General features: G+C 53.8%; 1 protein-coding gene across 2 annotated transcripts in view; it reads left to right on the top strand.

The window, feature by feature from the left end:
* Positions 1 to 885: 885 nt before the first annotated feature.
* Positions 886 to 15,065, top strand: part of CHCHD6 (coiled-coil-helix-coiled-coil-helix domain containing 6) — a 108,526-nt gene continuing 94,346 nt past the window's right edge. Inside the window, exon 1 of one of the 2 annotated variants that reach the window (XM_069562270.1) lies at positions 886 to 1,037. In XM_069562270.1, the coding sequence (XP_069418371.1) occupies positions 951 to 1,037 (87 nt within the window). In that variant the 5' untranslated portion in view covers positions 886 to 950. Of the gene's footprint in view, positions 1,038 to 1,146; positions 1,357 to 15,065 lie in introns of those variants that run through there. The other variant, XM_069562271.1, reaches the window with a different exon arrangement.

The raw sequence follows: 15,065 nt of genomic DNA, 5'->3' as shown, positions 1-15,065 counted from the left end.
TTTTTATACCCGGAGTGCAAGGAGTGGGATAGGGGTCTTGCCAGTCATTTGCTGACTGGATGAGGCATCTATGCTGGGTGAAGGAAGAGTCAGGCAAATACGTTCTCCTTACCGGGGTAGAAGGGGACACAGGTTATACTGCTCAGGAGGACCTGAAATTCCTTAATGGCTACAACAGGGGGGAAGAAGGACTTTTCCCGTTCCTGCGTTCCGAGATCCTCCTTTTTTTTTTTTTTCCTGTTCTTTCTTCGTTGGGACACCGCAGGGGGTGCCCCAGTTCCAGATCCCAAAGTCCGCTTGGGGCGCACTTTGGCAGATCAATGTCAGCACATCTCCGCTCACCGCGTCCTGTGACCCAGCTAGACAGGCGTGAACACGACGCCCCGGCACGTCGCGTGTCTCCCGGACGCTGAGGACCGTTTCCCGTCCTCCTGCTGGCACGGCCCTGGCCGCTCTCCTCCGGTCCGCTCTGCTCCCTCACGCTCTCCGAGCTGGACCCTCGGCCTCCTTCTCCCGCCTCTGGGGCCTCGCACGAATTTCCTCCTCCACGGCCTCCTCCCCTGAGAGGAGCGCCCCCCAGGCCCAGCTTCTCTCCCGCATCGCGACGTCGTCGTCTTCCTCAGCACCGAGGACGCTCAGTCACAGGCCCGTTCGCTGCCTTTTCACTGCGAACCTGAGGCGGCTCCGCCCGCCCGGTGCGGCCTCCTTGGTGTCCTGGCCCCCTCGGCCTGGCCCCCTCGTTCAGCCATCCCGCCGCGCCGCGTCTGAACTCGGACGCCGCGCCTCGTGCTCCCGGTCCGGCGGGAGGCGCCGCGAGACTACAGCCCCCACAATGCCCCGCGGCCCGCGCCGGGATTGGCTGGACTCCGAGCGGCCGCCAATAGGACGCGGTTTTGTTGGCAGGTGGCGCCGGTCCCGTAAGCGCCGGCGCTCCTGAGCCGCCTCCCGCCATGGGCAGCGCCGAGAGCCGCGAGGGCCGCAGGGCGTCTTTCGGGATGGACGAGGAGGAGCGGGTCCGGGTGCTGCAGGGCATCCGGGTGAGCGGGCGGCCGGCGGGAGGGCGTTTGGAGGCGTGCCGTCTCTCGGCCGCGAGAGGGCCGCGAGGGGGAGGGCGCCTCCGGCCCGGTCTCCTCCGGGAGACGGGATGGGCGGGGATGGGGGCGGGGCTTCGGTGCCCGGAATCGCCCCGGATCCGCGTCCTCGCCGCCTTCGGACGACGACGCCTGTAGGAGGACGACGAGCTGCAGCCCTTGAGTTCCGGGGCAGCGCTGCCGACCTGACGGACGAGCGCCCGTGCCAGCCCCTCCCGGCCCCCGCCCCCCGGTCGCTGGCCTCAAGGCCTCCCCGTCCGTCGAGGTGCGACCTGCTCCGCTCGCGACCCCCGCACGCGGCTGTGCTCGCGCCTCCAGTTTCCCTCAAATCCGCTCCTTCGTTCTTGCGGTTGAGGTCTCACCTCGGCGTCCTTCCGTGACGAGGTCTGAAGCGTCTGCCCCCGCGGCCGCGCATGGGTTTCTGCCGTGGCTCTCACCACTGTTCACAACTTAGGTGCAGGCTTCAGTTCTTGATTGTGCTTCCTGCCGCAGTGTCTCCGCCTTGAGGCCAAAGCTCTTGTCCGACTGCAGCCTCCCCAGGCTCACGTTTGAGTCCTCAGCGCGGGCCGTGGGCTGTGGTGCACCCTTCGCGGGTATCCCGTCAGTTAATTCTCCGTGGCCCTCTGAGAAGTCGGCTTCTGTTGGCCCATTTTGTGGATGGAGGACGGCCGAGGCGCGGAGGCTTGAAGCACTTCTCACGTCAAGCTAGCAAGTTGGCACTGAGCGAGGCCGACTCCAGGAGCCCCCTTCCTCCTGCACCTGTGCCTCGCATGTCGTGGGTGCTTTTAGACCGGTGCTGAGTGATTAAATGGAGAACCCAGTGAAGCAGGCACCAAGTGTCCGTGGAAGGCTCCCAGCCAGGGCCTTGGTGAATTCACTAATTAGGGACGTGGCTCAGAAAAGGAAGTGAGGCGCTCTGACTTCTCCAGAGATGCTCATTACCTGTGTGACCTGGAGTGAACAGCTTTATCTTTTGAGTCTCAGTCACTACATCTTTTTTTTTTTTTTTTTTTTAAAGGAGACGCTGTAATAATCCTTCATGCTCCCTAGGATAAGATGATATGTGTCCATGTGTTCAGAAAAAGTACAGTGTTTTGTGGGGTCCTCTATTCTCTGCCTAGCCTACTTAGCATTTTTGGTGCTTACTAGGTGTTACCCAGTCTTGACCAGACTTGAGGCAAAGACAAAATGGGGAGAAGACGGCTCAGCTCCTTTTGGGAGGAGAGAGGCAGACCTGAGTCAGAAAGATGCTCCAGGCTCTGTCTGGGCACTCGCCCACTGTTGTTACCTGGTTTGGGGATTGTTGGAAAATTTGGTCAGTCAGAGGCTGCGGAGGGAACTCCTTTAAGTTGATAGAGGAGCATCATCTCTGGGGTTTTATGACAGATGGGTACATGTTTTAGCAGTTCTGCAAAGTAGAAATTTTCCTTAAAACTGGAGAATCAGGCTTCGAGAGGTTAGGGAACTTCTTCAAAGTGTTACTTCTGGGACTTTAACCCAGATCTTTCCAGGACAAGCAATAGCATTTTCTCACAACTCCAAGCTCCAACCCACGTACATCCCCAGTGATATATAAGGCGCTGTGAAAATTGTGACAGCCTCTGGCTAGGCATGGCGCTAGTGCCCTGCTTATTCCTACCAGAAGCTGTTCCAACTAGAGGGGGCTTCAGGCACGCTCACCAGGGAATGACTTGTGCAGAGGCACGCAGGTGGGCGAGGGCCCCAGGCTGGGAGAGCCCTTTCTCTCCTCTCTTCCTCCCTCTGTCCTTCCCTCCATTCCTTCCATCCATCCATCCGTCCACGCGTGTGCCTGGCTTGAGAGGGAAGCCAGAGAAAGGAGGTGATGGCAGTGCAGTGGTTGGCCTAAGGTTTTCGTGCAGCCAGGTGACTTGAGGTTGAGGAGTCCACCTTGTCTTTAAGCAGGTGAGTAAACATCACTGGAATAGGTTATTGGACAAATCAAATGAGAAATTAATGTAATAGAAAGTGGATGCGAAAGAAGAATGCCTGCCTGCTCCTTCAGATAAAGTTAAACATTTCTAAAGACCTCTTGTATTTAATCCCCCAAGCCTAGTCCTGGAAAGCCCTCTAGTTCCCTTAAAATTATGTGCCAAGGCCCTGCTAGTTTGCACACTTTAGTTGCTCAGTCATGTCCGACTCTGTGACCCCATGAACTGCACACTTACTGCCATTAATTTACATATTGAGTTCAAGCCCTGATTCCAAGGAAGGTAAATTTTAATTAATGCAAAATGCTGCAGTTATATTCACTTCCATTTTTTCTGACCAAGCATGTGTGAAATACAGAAAGATGTCATTTCAGTTAGTATGTTTAATGTCATCCTCCGGTAAGAGGAGGTATGCACATGGCCAGAATGTCCTGTATGAGACTGTTCCCGGGGCCCCCTCGCATGGCTAGTTTAGGTGACTCAGTAAAGTTGGCTGCCTGTCTTCATGTTCAGTTCAGTTTGGTTCAGTCCCTCAGTCGTGTCTGGCTCTTTGCGACCCCATGGACTGCAGCACACCAGGCTTCCCTGTCTATCGCCAACTTCTGGAGCTTGCTCAAACTCATGTCCGTTGAGTCAGTGATGCCATCCAACCATCTCGTCCTCTGTCGTCCCCTTCTCCTGCCTTCAATCTTTCCCAGCATGAGGATCTTTTCCAATGAGTCTGTTCTTCGCATCAGGTGGCCAGAGTATTGGGAGTTTCAGCTTCCGCATCAGTCCTTCCAATGAATATTCAGGACTGATTTCCTTTAGGATGGACTGGTTGGATCTCCTTGGAGTCCAAGGGACTCTCAAGAGTCTTTTCCAATACCATAGTTCAAAAGCATCAGTTCTTCCACACTCAACTTTCTTTATGGTCGAACTCTCACATTCATACACAACTCCTGGAAAAATCATAGCTTTGACTAGACGGACCTTTGTCAGCAAAGTAATGTTTTTGCTTTTTAATATGCTATCTAGGTTGGTCATAGCTCTACTTCAAGGAACAAGCAGCTTAATTTCATGGCTACAGTCACCATCTGCAATGATTTCGGAACCCAAGAAAATAAAGTCTGTCAATGTTTCCATTGTTGCCCCATCTATTTGCCAGGAAATGATGCGACCGGATACCATGATCTTAGTTTTTTGAATGTTGAGTTTTAAGCCAGATTTTTCACTCTCCTCTTTCACTTTCATCAAGAGGCTTTTTAGTTCCTCTTTGCTTTCTGCCATAAGGGTGGTCTCATCTGCGTATCTGAGATTACTGATAATTCCATCTTGATTCCAGCTTCTGCTTCTTCTAGCCTGGCATTTTGCATGATGTACTCTGCATAGATGTTAAATAAGCAGGGTGACAAGATACAGCCTTGACATACACCTTTCCCAGTTTGGAACCAGTCTGTTCCATGTCTGGTTCCAACTGTTGCTTCTTGACCATATTTCTCAGGAGGCAGGTAAGGTGGTCTGGTATTCTCATCTCTTTAAGAATGTTTCATAGTTTGGTGTGATCCACACAGTCAAAGGCTTTGCCATAGTCAATAAAGCAAAAACAGATGTTTTTCTGGAACTCTCTTGCTTTTTCTATGATCCAGGAGATGTTGGCAATTTGATCTCTGGTTCCTCTGCCTTTTCTAAATCCAGCTTAAATATCTGAAGTTCTCGGTTCACGTACTTTTGAAACCTGGCTTGGTGAATTTTGAGCATTACTTTCCTAGCGTGTGAGATGAGTACAATTGTGCAGTAGTTTGAACATTCTTTGGTATTGCCTTTCTTTGGAATTGGAATGAAAACTGACCTTTTCCAGTCCTGTGGCCGCTGCTGAGTTTTCCAAATTTGCTGGCATATTGAGTGCAGCACTTTCACAGCATCATCTTTTAGCATTTGCAAAAGCTCAGGCTGGAATTCCATCACCTCCACTAGTTTTGTTCATAGTGATGCTTCCTCAGGCCCGCTTGACTTCACCCAGGATGTCTGGTATCTTTGCCTGGAGGTCTGGCTCTAGGTGAGTGAGCACGGTTGTGGCTATCTGGGTCATTAAGATCTTTGTGTAGCTCTGTTTTCTTGCCAGTATGTAGGCTCTTCCAACCAGCTGACCTCCTCCCTTGCCCAAGTCACTCCCCAAGGCTGCTGCTCTAGCGATGTCTGCAGGCTCCTTTCACCCTCAGAGCTACACCGTCTTCACCACCATTCAGTGCTACAGGAGGCAGGTCTGGAACTCTGCTGAGGGGAAGACCGGAGCAGGTAGTGGGACGTGAGGGACAGCCCCCATGTGCCCACACCGGAGGCCGTGTGCCCTCCACGCAGGCTTGGGTACCACACTCACCCCACCACCTCAGCAAGTGCTCGCTGTGAACTGGGCCTGGCCTGGCAGGCACAACGGGACAAAGCACAAGGTCTGACCCTATGGAGACCTCAGCCCAGGATGAGGCGCTAAGAAAGAAAAGAAGAAGAAGAAGAACCCCCTGCAAGGGCCATGAAGGAAACAAAAAGGATAAGACCGGTGGGGCTTCCTGGTGGGCTGGTCAGGCAGCGCTCCTGAGGAGGTGACGGTAGTGATGGACCCGGGCCAGTGGGGAGAGGACTGTCTGTTCTGAGTTGAGTGGTTTCAGGGTGCTGCGCCGTCTGGTCCCCAGGCTGACCTTGTGAGACCTCATCCCTGTGTCAGAGGTGTGGGAACAGGTTCAAGGAGGGAAGGAACCCCTGGGTACAGCAAAGTTGTGGTCGAGCTGGAAGCTCAGAGTTGCCAGCCCTGTAGCCTGTGTGCTGGCAGCCACACGGGTGGGATGGGAGAGAGGCGGCCAGGTGATGGGGCTGGACAGGTGATGCGGGGCTGCTCACACTTTGCCCTTGATGCGACATGGTGGTTCTCCAAACAGGTGGAGCTTTGGAAAGATTTTATCTGATGATGGTTTTTTTAAAAAATGACTTTGCTGCAATTTATTTTACATATCAGATTCACCATTTCAGTGTTTTTTTTAAAGCAAATTTACAGAGTTGACCAATTGTCGCAATGGAATTTTAGACGATTACAAAGCCTAAAATGGTCCCTAGTGCCTATTCGCAGTCATTCCCTGTTCCCACTACCTGCACTGTCTAACCACTAAGCCTTCTGCCTCTCTCTTTTTTTTTTTTTTTCGCCTTTTCAGGATATTCCATATAAATGCGTCATAGATGTTTCATGTCTAGTTCCCGTCACTGAGAACAGTGGTCCTGGTGTTGGTTCCTCGGCATTGGTGTCTTGGTAATTCCTTTTTATTGCCAAATGGCATCTCATATGGACTTTCTGGGTTTTATTTATTCAGTCAAACAATGATGGACTTTTGAGTTGTTTCTAGTTCTTGACTGTTATGAATAATATTGCTGTGAACATTTGTGTATATGTGTTTTTGTGAACATAATGTTTTCATTTCTCTTGGATAAATATCCTAAGAGTAGAATTGCTAGGTCGCTGTGTTTTAAAATTTGGTAAATTAGGTTTAACTTTTTAAGAAACTGTCGAACTACTTTCTAAAGTGACTCCACTGTGTTACGCTCCCCCCAGCAGTGTATGAGACCCCAGTTTCTCCATGTCCTCACCGGACCTTGTTCCCCTCTCTTTGTTTATAGCAATTCTAGTTGAGTGCGAAATGCTATCTCGTTGTTTGAATTTGCATTTTCCGAATAACTAATCATGTTGGATGTTTTTTCTTATACTTATTTTCCACTCACATATTTTTGGGGTGAAATGTGTATTCAAATCTTTTGCCCACTTTTAATAGATTTAATGGGGTTATCTTTATTATTGAGTTATAAGATTTATTTCTTTATGATGTTATGATTTGCACATATTTGCAGATATTTTCTCCCAGTCTGTGGTTTGTCTTTTGATTTTCTTCATGGTGTCTCTGAAGTACAAATCTATGTAGTTTGGATGCAGTTTAGTTTATTAATGTTTTTCTTTCAGTGGTTGGACTTTGGTGTCATATCCCAGAAATCTTTGCCTAACCCAAGGTTGTGGAAATTTTGCTGGGTTTTCTTCTAAGAGGTTTATAGTTTTGGCTTTTACATTTATCCGTTTTTAGTTAAATTTTGTGGATGTTGTGAAGTAAGGCTCTAAGTCAGGTGTTGGCAGTCTTTCGGTAGATGACCAGAAAGTAAATACTTGCTGTTTTGCTGAGCAGAACGTCTCTATCACTCAGCTCGGCCGTTTCTCGGTGAAAGCGGCTGTAGGTAGCATGTGGAATGAGTGGACGTGGCTGTGACCAGTAAAACTCCATTCATAAAATCAGGTGTTGAGTTGGATTTGGCTCAAGCGCCTGAGCGTGCTGAGCTCTGTCAGTCTCTTTCTTTTTTTTTCCTATGAAATACTTACTTTTTCCAGCTCCACTGTTGAAAAGACTACGCTTTCCCCATCTGAATTATCTTGGGACCTCGGTGAACATCAGTTGACCGTAAACATAAGGGTTCAGAATTTATATCTTGACTCTCAATTCTGTTTAAATTCCACTGATCTGTATGCTATATGTCCGTCTTTTTGCTGGTGCAAAACTGTCATGATTATTGAAGCTTTGTGGGAAGTTTCAGAATAGGGAAGTATAAAACTCCAATTTTGTTCCTTTTTTCCCAACAACTGTTTGGCTGTTTTAAGTCCTTTGCATGTCCACATGTATATTAAGCTCAATTTGTCAGCTTCTGTAAAAAGCTTATTGGGATTTTGATGGGGTTTGTGTTGAATCTATAAGATTATGTTGGGAGAATTGTCACTTTAACAATATGGAGTCTTCTAGTCTGTGAATGTGAAATCTCTTTTTCTTTATTTAGATCTTTTCAAGTTTTTCTCAGTGGTGTTTTATACTTTCAGTATATAAGGCTTACACTTCTTTAAAAATTACTCCCAAGCATTTCATTCTTTATGATGCGATTATGAGTGGCACTGTTTCCCTGATTTCATTTGTGAACCCCTCACTGCTAGCGTACGGAAATGCAGTTCATGTCCGCATATTGACCTTGCGTCCAGCGCCTTTGCTGAGCTCACTCATCACCTCTAACAGGGCTCCCTGGTGTCTGTGTTCCTTAGGGCTTATGTAGGTGCGGTCATGGCGCCTGCAAAGTGAAGGCAGCTTCACTTCTCTCTTTTCTGTCTGGATGCCCTGCTCTCTTTTTCATGTCTTGCTGTGTTGGCTAGAACGTCCACTACGGCATTGAGAGAAGGGGTGAGCACGCGTGTCTTGCTGCTGAATTCAGGGGAAGCACTGTCTTGAACCACTGAGTGTGTTAGCTGTGCGCTTTTCATAGCCACTCTTTAGCAGACTGGCGATTTCATCTTTTAATATTCTCCATCACCCCTTCCTCTGCGTCCTTATAGCCTGCTTTTCTTCCGTAAGCTTGGGGAGTGCAGGCGCCTTGCTCACGAGCTTCCGGATCATGAGTGCGCGAGTTGCAGTGTGTGGTTGGATTGGCGACTTGACGATCATTTTCATCCAAGCTGGCGACCTGTGACCTGAGAGCCTTTCTCTTCCGCTTTTCATGCTTTCGAGGCTTCACTCTTCCTCGTGTGTGCAGCAGACTTCCTTTTCCACCTCGCCGTTGCCCAGTGACGTGCATCTCGAATGTCTGCAGCCATCAGCACTCCTGATTGTGTCCCGTCACATCACCCTTTGGTTTAGCGCCTGTTAGGATCAGCGTGGGGTGCAGGAGAGGCCAGGGGCCCCGGCCTGGAGCCTGAGCCCCAGGGGCCCCGGCTCCCTCTTGTGTGCAGGGCAGGGCTGCGCTCAGCACAGGTGCCCCGCTGGCTTGATCGTGAGCCCTCCCCGCTCTTGCCCTGCTCGGCGCTGACCGCTGGTGAGCGCTGTGGGTGGCTCACAGCAGGAAGCACCAGCCAGGACAGCCGGGGGTCGGGCCGCCCAGTTCTCCCCAGCTTCGCTGTGAGCACACCTGTGCCGCGCCTGGGTGTGGAGTCTGGCAGTGTGGCTTGGGTGGTGGTCCCAGGCCGGACACTTTCCAGGTGGGTTCTCCTCGGTGCTCCCAGAACACGACATCTCCCGGTGCTGAGGTCTCTGGCCACAAAGGAGCTGATTCTGCAGGGGAGCAGGGTGCTTTTGGTCCCTCCCTCAGACCCCAGCTGTTGAGGATAAGGGTCGTCCTGAAGGTGGATGGTGCCCTTGTTCCTCGGCTTGGGCTCCCAGGCTCGCTGTGTGTGGGGGCAGCGGAGCTGGCCATCAGGGCACCTCTGGCCGCCCAGCAAGGTCCTCTGGGCGGCACCGTGGTGTAGCCAGTAATGAGCTTGCATGCTGCGAGCACCCAGGTGACCGTGGGTGTGCCCCTCTCGGAAGGGGCAGTTCCATGCTGGCGCCCGTGGCTGTGCAGCGCCCTGCTGGCCTCCCTGGGCCAACGGCCAAGCAGTGCAGGCGTAAGGGGGTGCCCACTCGGCTCCTACAGGCTCGCCTCGAGTCCACTGGCTCTCTGGGCCCCGCGGGCCCCACCCCGGAGGGAGGTCACTGTGCATCTCCTGCGGTCCCCCTGGTTTCCAGGATCCCGCTGCCGTCCCTGCAGAGCGTTTCCTGTTCAGCCCTCCTTCCCTCCTGCAACCTGCCCTGGCCACCTCCTTCGTCCTTGCTTGTGAGCTGTTGGTGACTGGATTCTAAAGCCAGCCCAGAGCTGTCCCAACGCTGCTGCGGGGTCTCCCTGCGGTTCCCCTGGGCTCATGTGTCCCCCTGCCCCTCTGGAACGCGTCATGTTCCTCACGTGTGAAGCTCCATCCCAGCCGGTCCTCACCTGAAGGCTGGGTGCGCTTTTGCTCTATGTCCAGGGACAACTCTGCGTCTTCCCTTCCACCTGCTTCTGTATCACCCTCTCCTCTTTCCCCTCAGGAACACTTGATCTCCCTCCTTCCCCTGGATCTCTGATAAATTGTTCTTTCTCCCAACAGGCTTGCCTCCCACAAATCTGTCCTTGCGGTGCTAGCAGGGTCATGTGTTTTGAAAAGGCAAATTTTACTTCTGAGCAGGTATCAGGCAGTGGTGATAGAATCCAGACCGTTGCAATGGAGGTTCCTTCCTTGCGGGTCCAGCGGCCTTGCTCTCAGAGGCAGCCCCACCAGCTGCTGGGTCAGTGATCACCCCAAGGTTAATGCCAAGGACGCAGCCCGCTTCCGTCTCATCCTCAGGTGCTTCCCGCGGCCTGCAGCGGCTCCCAGGCCCGACCCCCGGGGCCTGTGTGTGCTGGCACCGCCTTCTGTCATCGCCCGCCCCTTGGGGAGGGTCTGTGGCCCTGCCCTGCCGTTTCACGCCTCTGTGCCCCTCTGTATGTATGCAGGACTCGCCCCCATCCTTGGGGAGTTTCTTCCTCGGGCTCAGGACCTGTTCGCAGGTTCCCTCTGCTCTGTCAGGGGTCACCATCCCAGGTCCTACAGGCTCTGCTCTGCGGGGAGGGAGCTCTGCTCCTGGGCTCTGGCTCCAGCATGGGGCCCGGAGCCAGGTTCACAGGCAGGACCCTTGGATAGGGGTTTAAGCCCCGGCTCCTTACTTCTTGAATGAAACCATCAGCCCAGGAACTTGAGGGTATTCACAACATTTTGAAACTTGGAGGCTTTGCCTCAGTCCACTTTTTAGGTCTTTGGGGTAAACATAAAAAGGCTGCTCTGCATTTCCTTGTGGCAGCCCTTGGCTAGAGCTCTGAGGCCGCTGCCCTCCCCGGGGCCCTGCTCTCACCGCCGTCCCCGCCCCGCTGTACTGCCAGGCCGCCTCATCTGTTTTTGTCACCTGCAGGGCCCCTGGGGTGCTGGCAGCCAGCGCCCTCCAGGACTCTTCTTGTCTAGATTCTTGGATTTAATCTGTGGATCTAATTTCAGCTCCCAGAAAACTGAAGGAATAGCCAACAAAATCTCCACGGCAACTGCTGCAGCAAAGCAGAGGCATCTTCCTAGAGTCGCAGGAGGGCAGCGCCACCTGGGGCTGGATGTGGGCCCCAGGAGCCTCCGACAGATGGGCCTTGTCGGGAGCCTGTGCGGTGCTCGGCTGCTCGCAGGAGCCGTGGGCCAGGGAAGGAGGGTGCGGCCGGCGGGGCCCAGAGGGTCCTCGGAAGACGGTGCCTGAGCGGCCGCGGCGTGAAGGCCCCCACCCCGCGTCCTGCGTGAGGCCGTGCAGACGTCACCTGGGGCACCCAGAGCCTTACTCGATGCGAAGAACAGCGCTTAGAAAGCGGCCTCCTTGCAGCTGCCTCTCACACGAGTCTAGAGGGGTCGCTTTCTCAGACTAAAAGCTGTTGATTTTCGTGTTGATGTTTTCCTAATTAAGTAGGCTGCTGGTGAACACAGGCGTGCTCCGCCTTCCGCTGCCTGCCTTGGGCTCAGTAAAGCACCGTCCGTGGCAGGAGAGGTGGCTTGCAGACCTCCTCCTGGGGCCCGCCCTGCTGTGTGAGCTGACTTGTCCGCTGGCCGCCACCCGGCTCCCCGTGGCTGCCCTCACCGAGCACCCCTGAGGGCCCGCACACGCCTTTGTCCGTATAGTGGGGGGGGCCGGGCCAGGAGCCTGGCAGGTGGCGGTGCCCACTGCCTGGGCCGGGCTGGTCACATCCCTGTCTTTCAGGGGAGCCCCTGGCACCTGCCGGGTCGCGTTCCTCCCACAGCTGGGAGCTGCCGCCCCTTCCAGACTGTGGGGACGCCTCACCCTCCCTCTAGCCTGCCCCATGCTCTGAGGCCACAGTGCCCCTAGCTTCTTGCCCCAGGTTTGCCTCTCGCCGTGGCGTTTTCCCATGGATAGAAACTGCTGGGCTGGACCAAGGACGTGCACCCACAGTGGTTCTGTGCTCAGTGAGGACGCGCCCTCCCCAGCCGGGGGGTCACCTGCCCCTCACCTGTCGAAGGCTGTGGGATGCATCTGTGTTTACAGGCCAGCAGTTGCCGCCTTCCTGAACCCTTCCAGGCGCGCCCAAGCCTCCATGACGTGCCGCCTCCCCGTTTCTGCAGGAACGACGCCCCACTGTGTGCCGTGCTGTGGGTCACCCCGCTCTGCACCTGTGTCTGGCCGGGTGTGCGGTCTCTTCACCGAGGGCCTTGGGGCTGCCCTGTGTGGCTCAGCGTGTGACCACCCACACCGTGAGTTACTGCCATGCCACAGATGGGCACACGGAGCAGACAGGGTTCCCTGCCAGAGGCCAGGCAGCTAGGGGTTGCTTGGTTGGCTTCTGACCCAGGCCCATCTGGCCCCACAGCCCCTGTCCTCGCCCTGCACTGGCCGCTTTGGTGTGCTGGGCCCCATTTCTGGGTGTGGAACAGGAAGCTTCCAGAAGGGGGCAGTGGGTCAGGGCCCCGCAACTGGGTGTGGGCAGGCTCCTCCTTGCCAGCGCTGCTTGGGGTTGGGCCCTCTGCCCCCTGACCACGCCCAGCTCCCCGTGACCAGCTCCGACAGCACAGTGGCTGGTGGGCCTCGGGCACCGAGTCCCCAGACCTGTCTGCTCCATTCTGGTTCTCTTGGTGCAGGGAGCACTGCCCAGATGGCGTTTATTCTCGCATGACTGCTGTGTGTGTGTCTGTGTATTTGTTGATTAAAAATATTCCTTGCTTTATTTTGCACCAACATTAAAAAATATTACGAATCTCCTCCTGCCACTGAGAAGCTTGCCAATGTTTTCCTTCACCCCTCGCTCACCAGGTGGTGCAGTTTGGTGGGTCCCCCTGGGGGCCTGGGATGAGGAAACCAGAGCCCACCTTCCTTGTGCAGAGCTCCCCCGTCCGCCATAGCCTCCCTGCTCCCAGGCTCAGTGGGCTTTAGGTCTTGGTCCTGCTCTCCAGCCTGGTCATCTGGTCTACCTCCTCCTAGCAGCTTCCATCAGGCACTCAGACACGCTGGGGTTGGTTCCTCTCAGAGGTCTGCACTCAGCCCTCTGCTCGGGATGAGATCTTTCTCCCCTGATGCTATAGATGTGAGCCTGGCAGGCCGCCTCATTTCAGGGCAGGGTGTCCCCATTAGTGCTCTCTCCTCTGAGGGGTCTTCCCACCATCCCCACGTGTGCCCGGCCCTGCAGGACTGTATTTTATTCTGTCTCAGCACTCACCACTCACATGCTTCTTGAATTTTAACGACATGTTAGTTTTGAAATGGAGATATCAGATACTATGTGGGAAAACCCACCTCTCACCCTGTTCCGCCTGTCGGTCCCTGTCTCAGCGCTCCCCCAGCCCCGAGGCAGCGCGCGTCCTTCCATCCCTGGAGAGCTGCCTGTTCTGCGTGTGTCACACAAGGAGGTGCACAGTGTGCGGACCCCTTCATTAAGCGGGATGCCCTCAGGTCACCATGCTGGCCTGTGTGAATTCTTCATCCCCCTCTGTGGCTAATGCTCCGTTATTTCTACTCATCCTTCATGCCAGTTGGTGAGTTTTTCCCGCCTCTGCCTGTCACGGGTGACGCTGATGTGAACACCCGTGGATGGACATGTGAGTTTTTCCACCTCTGCCTGTCATGGATGATGCTGATGTGAACACCCGTGGATGGACATGTGAGTTTTTCCCCCCTCTGCCTGTCACGGGTGACGCTGATGTGAACACAGGTTGTTGGACACGTGAGTTTCCCGCCTCTGCCTGTCACGGATGATGCTGATGTGAGCTCACACGTGCAGATGAGTGTGAGCGTGAGTTTGCATTCTCTTGAGCAGTACCGGAGTGGAGCTGCCAGGCCTAATGGTGACGCTGGGTTAAATTTTCAAGGAACTTGCAGACTGGTTCCGTGGCGATGGCACCGTTTATCTGCCTCCAGCAGGGAGTTAGAGTTCTGACTTGCGCGCGTCCTGGCCGACACTTGCTACCACCTGGCTTTTGGATTATGGATGTTGTAGTGGGTGTGAAGTCATGTCTCCTGTGGTTTGAACTTGCATGTCTCTTTTGACTGAGGATATTGAGCGCCCTTTCATTTGGTTTAAGCCATTTGTGTGTGTTCTTTAAGGACATGATGTTCCAGATTCATTGCCTATTTTTTAATTCGGTTATTTTTCTTGGTATCGTTGAGTTGTAGGAGTTCTTTTTATATTCTAGGTACATATCCTTGTCAGATATATGATTTGCAAATTCTGTGTATTGCCCCTGAACTTGCTTCATTGTGTCCTTTGGAAACAACATGCTCTGATTCGACGCGGCTCAATACGCTTGGTCTCCCTTTGACCACTCCGCTGTCAGTGTCCTGTCTGCAGAATCACTGCCAAAGCCACGGCCATAAAGATGTGCCCCTCTAGTCTCTTCTGAGGGTTGCATTGTCTTAACTGCTGCGTTGTGGTCTCCAGTCCTTTTGGAGTCAGGTGTGGTATATGGTGTGAGGTGGGGGTCTAACTTCATCCTGGTGCACCTGGGTGGCCAGGTGTCCGAGCACCGTCTGTTGACAAGACTTCTTTACCCATTAAGTGGTCTTGGCACCTTGCCCATCAGTCAAGCTGAGATCCGTAGGTTTCTTTCTGGACTCTCAGTTTTCTTCCACTGCTGTGCTTACTCGGCCTTCTCTTGCCCCGTAATCATCAACTAGCTCTTTGATCAAATACTGGATGGGCTCGATTCTTATTATCTCAATTTTAGCTGCTAAGAAATGTTCATGGTGAAAAACTGCAGCACAGAAGTGCCAGAAGGGACAGTCCTGGCCCACCTGCTCCTGCCCAGGTGTAGGATGCGCCTCAGGAGCGTGTGAGGTGCACGTGAGCGGGTGCGCACGCTGGAGAACGTGGGCGTGTCTGCCTCTAGCTGTGAATCTTTTTTACAAAGTCGAGATACGCGGGACTTCCTCTGACGCTGACAGGCACGGGCCTTGCTTGCCTTTCTCGATGGTTGTGTGATGTCTCACGGGAGGCACGCCGTGGTTTCTCTAGCCACTGCCTGTCCTGCACGTACGCGTTGTTTCCTCTTCCTGTGCGGGTCCAGTGCCTCTGTGCATGCGGGGAGCACTTTCGTCTCCCAGGCCCCTGCTGCCGTGCGCTCCACCCTCAGGTCCTCTTTTCAACACGCCCCTCCCCGTGCTCTGCGATGCCACGCCTG

This window comes from Ovis canadensis, chromosome 19 (genome assembly GCF_042477335.2).
Source record: "Ovis canadensis isolate MfBH-ARS-UI-01 breed Bighorn chromosome 19, ARS-UI_OviCan_v2, whole genome shotgun sequence".
NCBI classification, from domain to species: Eukaryota; Metazoa; Chordata; class Mammalia; order Artiodactyla; family Bovidae; genus Ovis; species Ovis canadensis.
The sequence above is the reverse complement of the archived record's forward strand: the minus strand, read 5'-3'. Positions and strand labels throughout refer to the sequence as shown.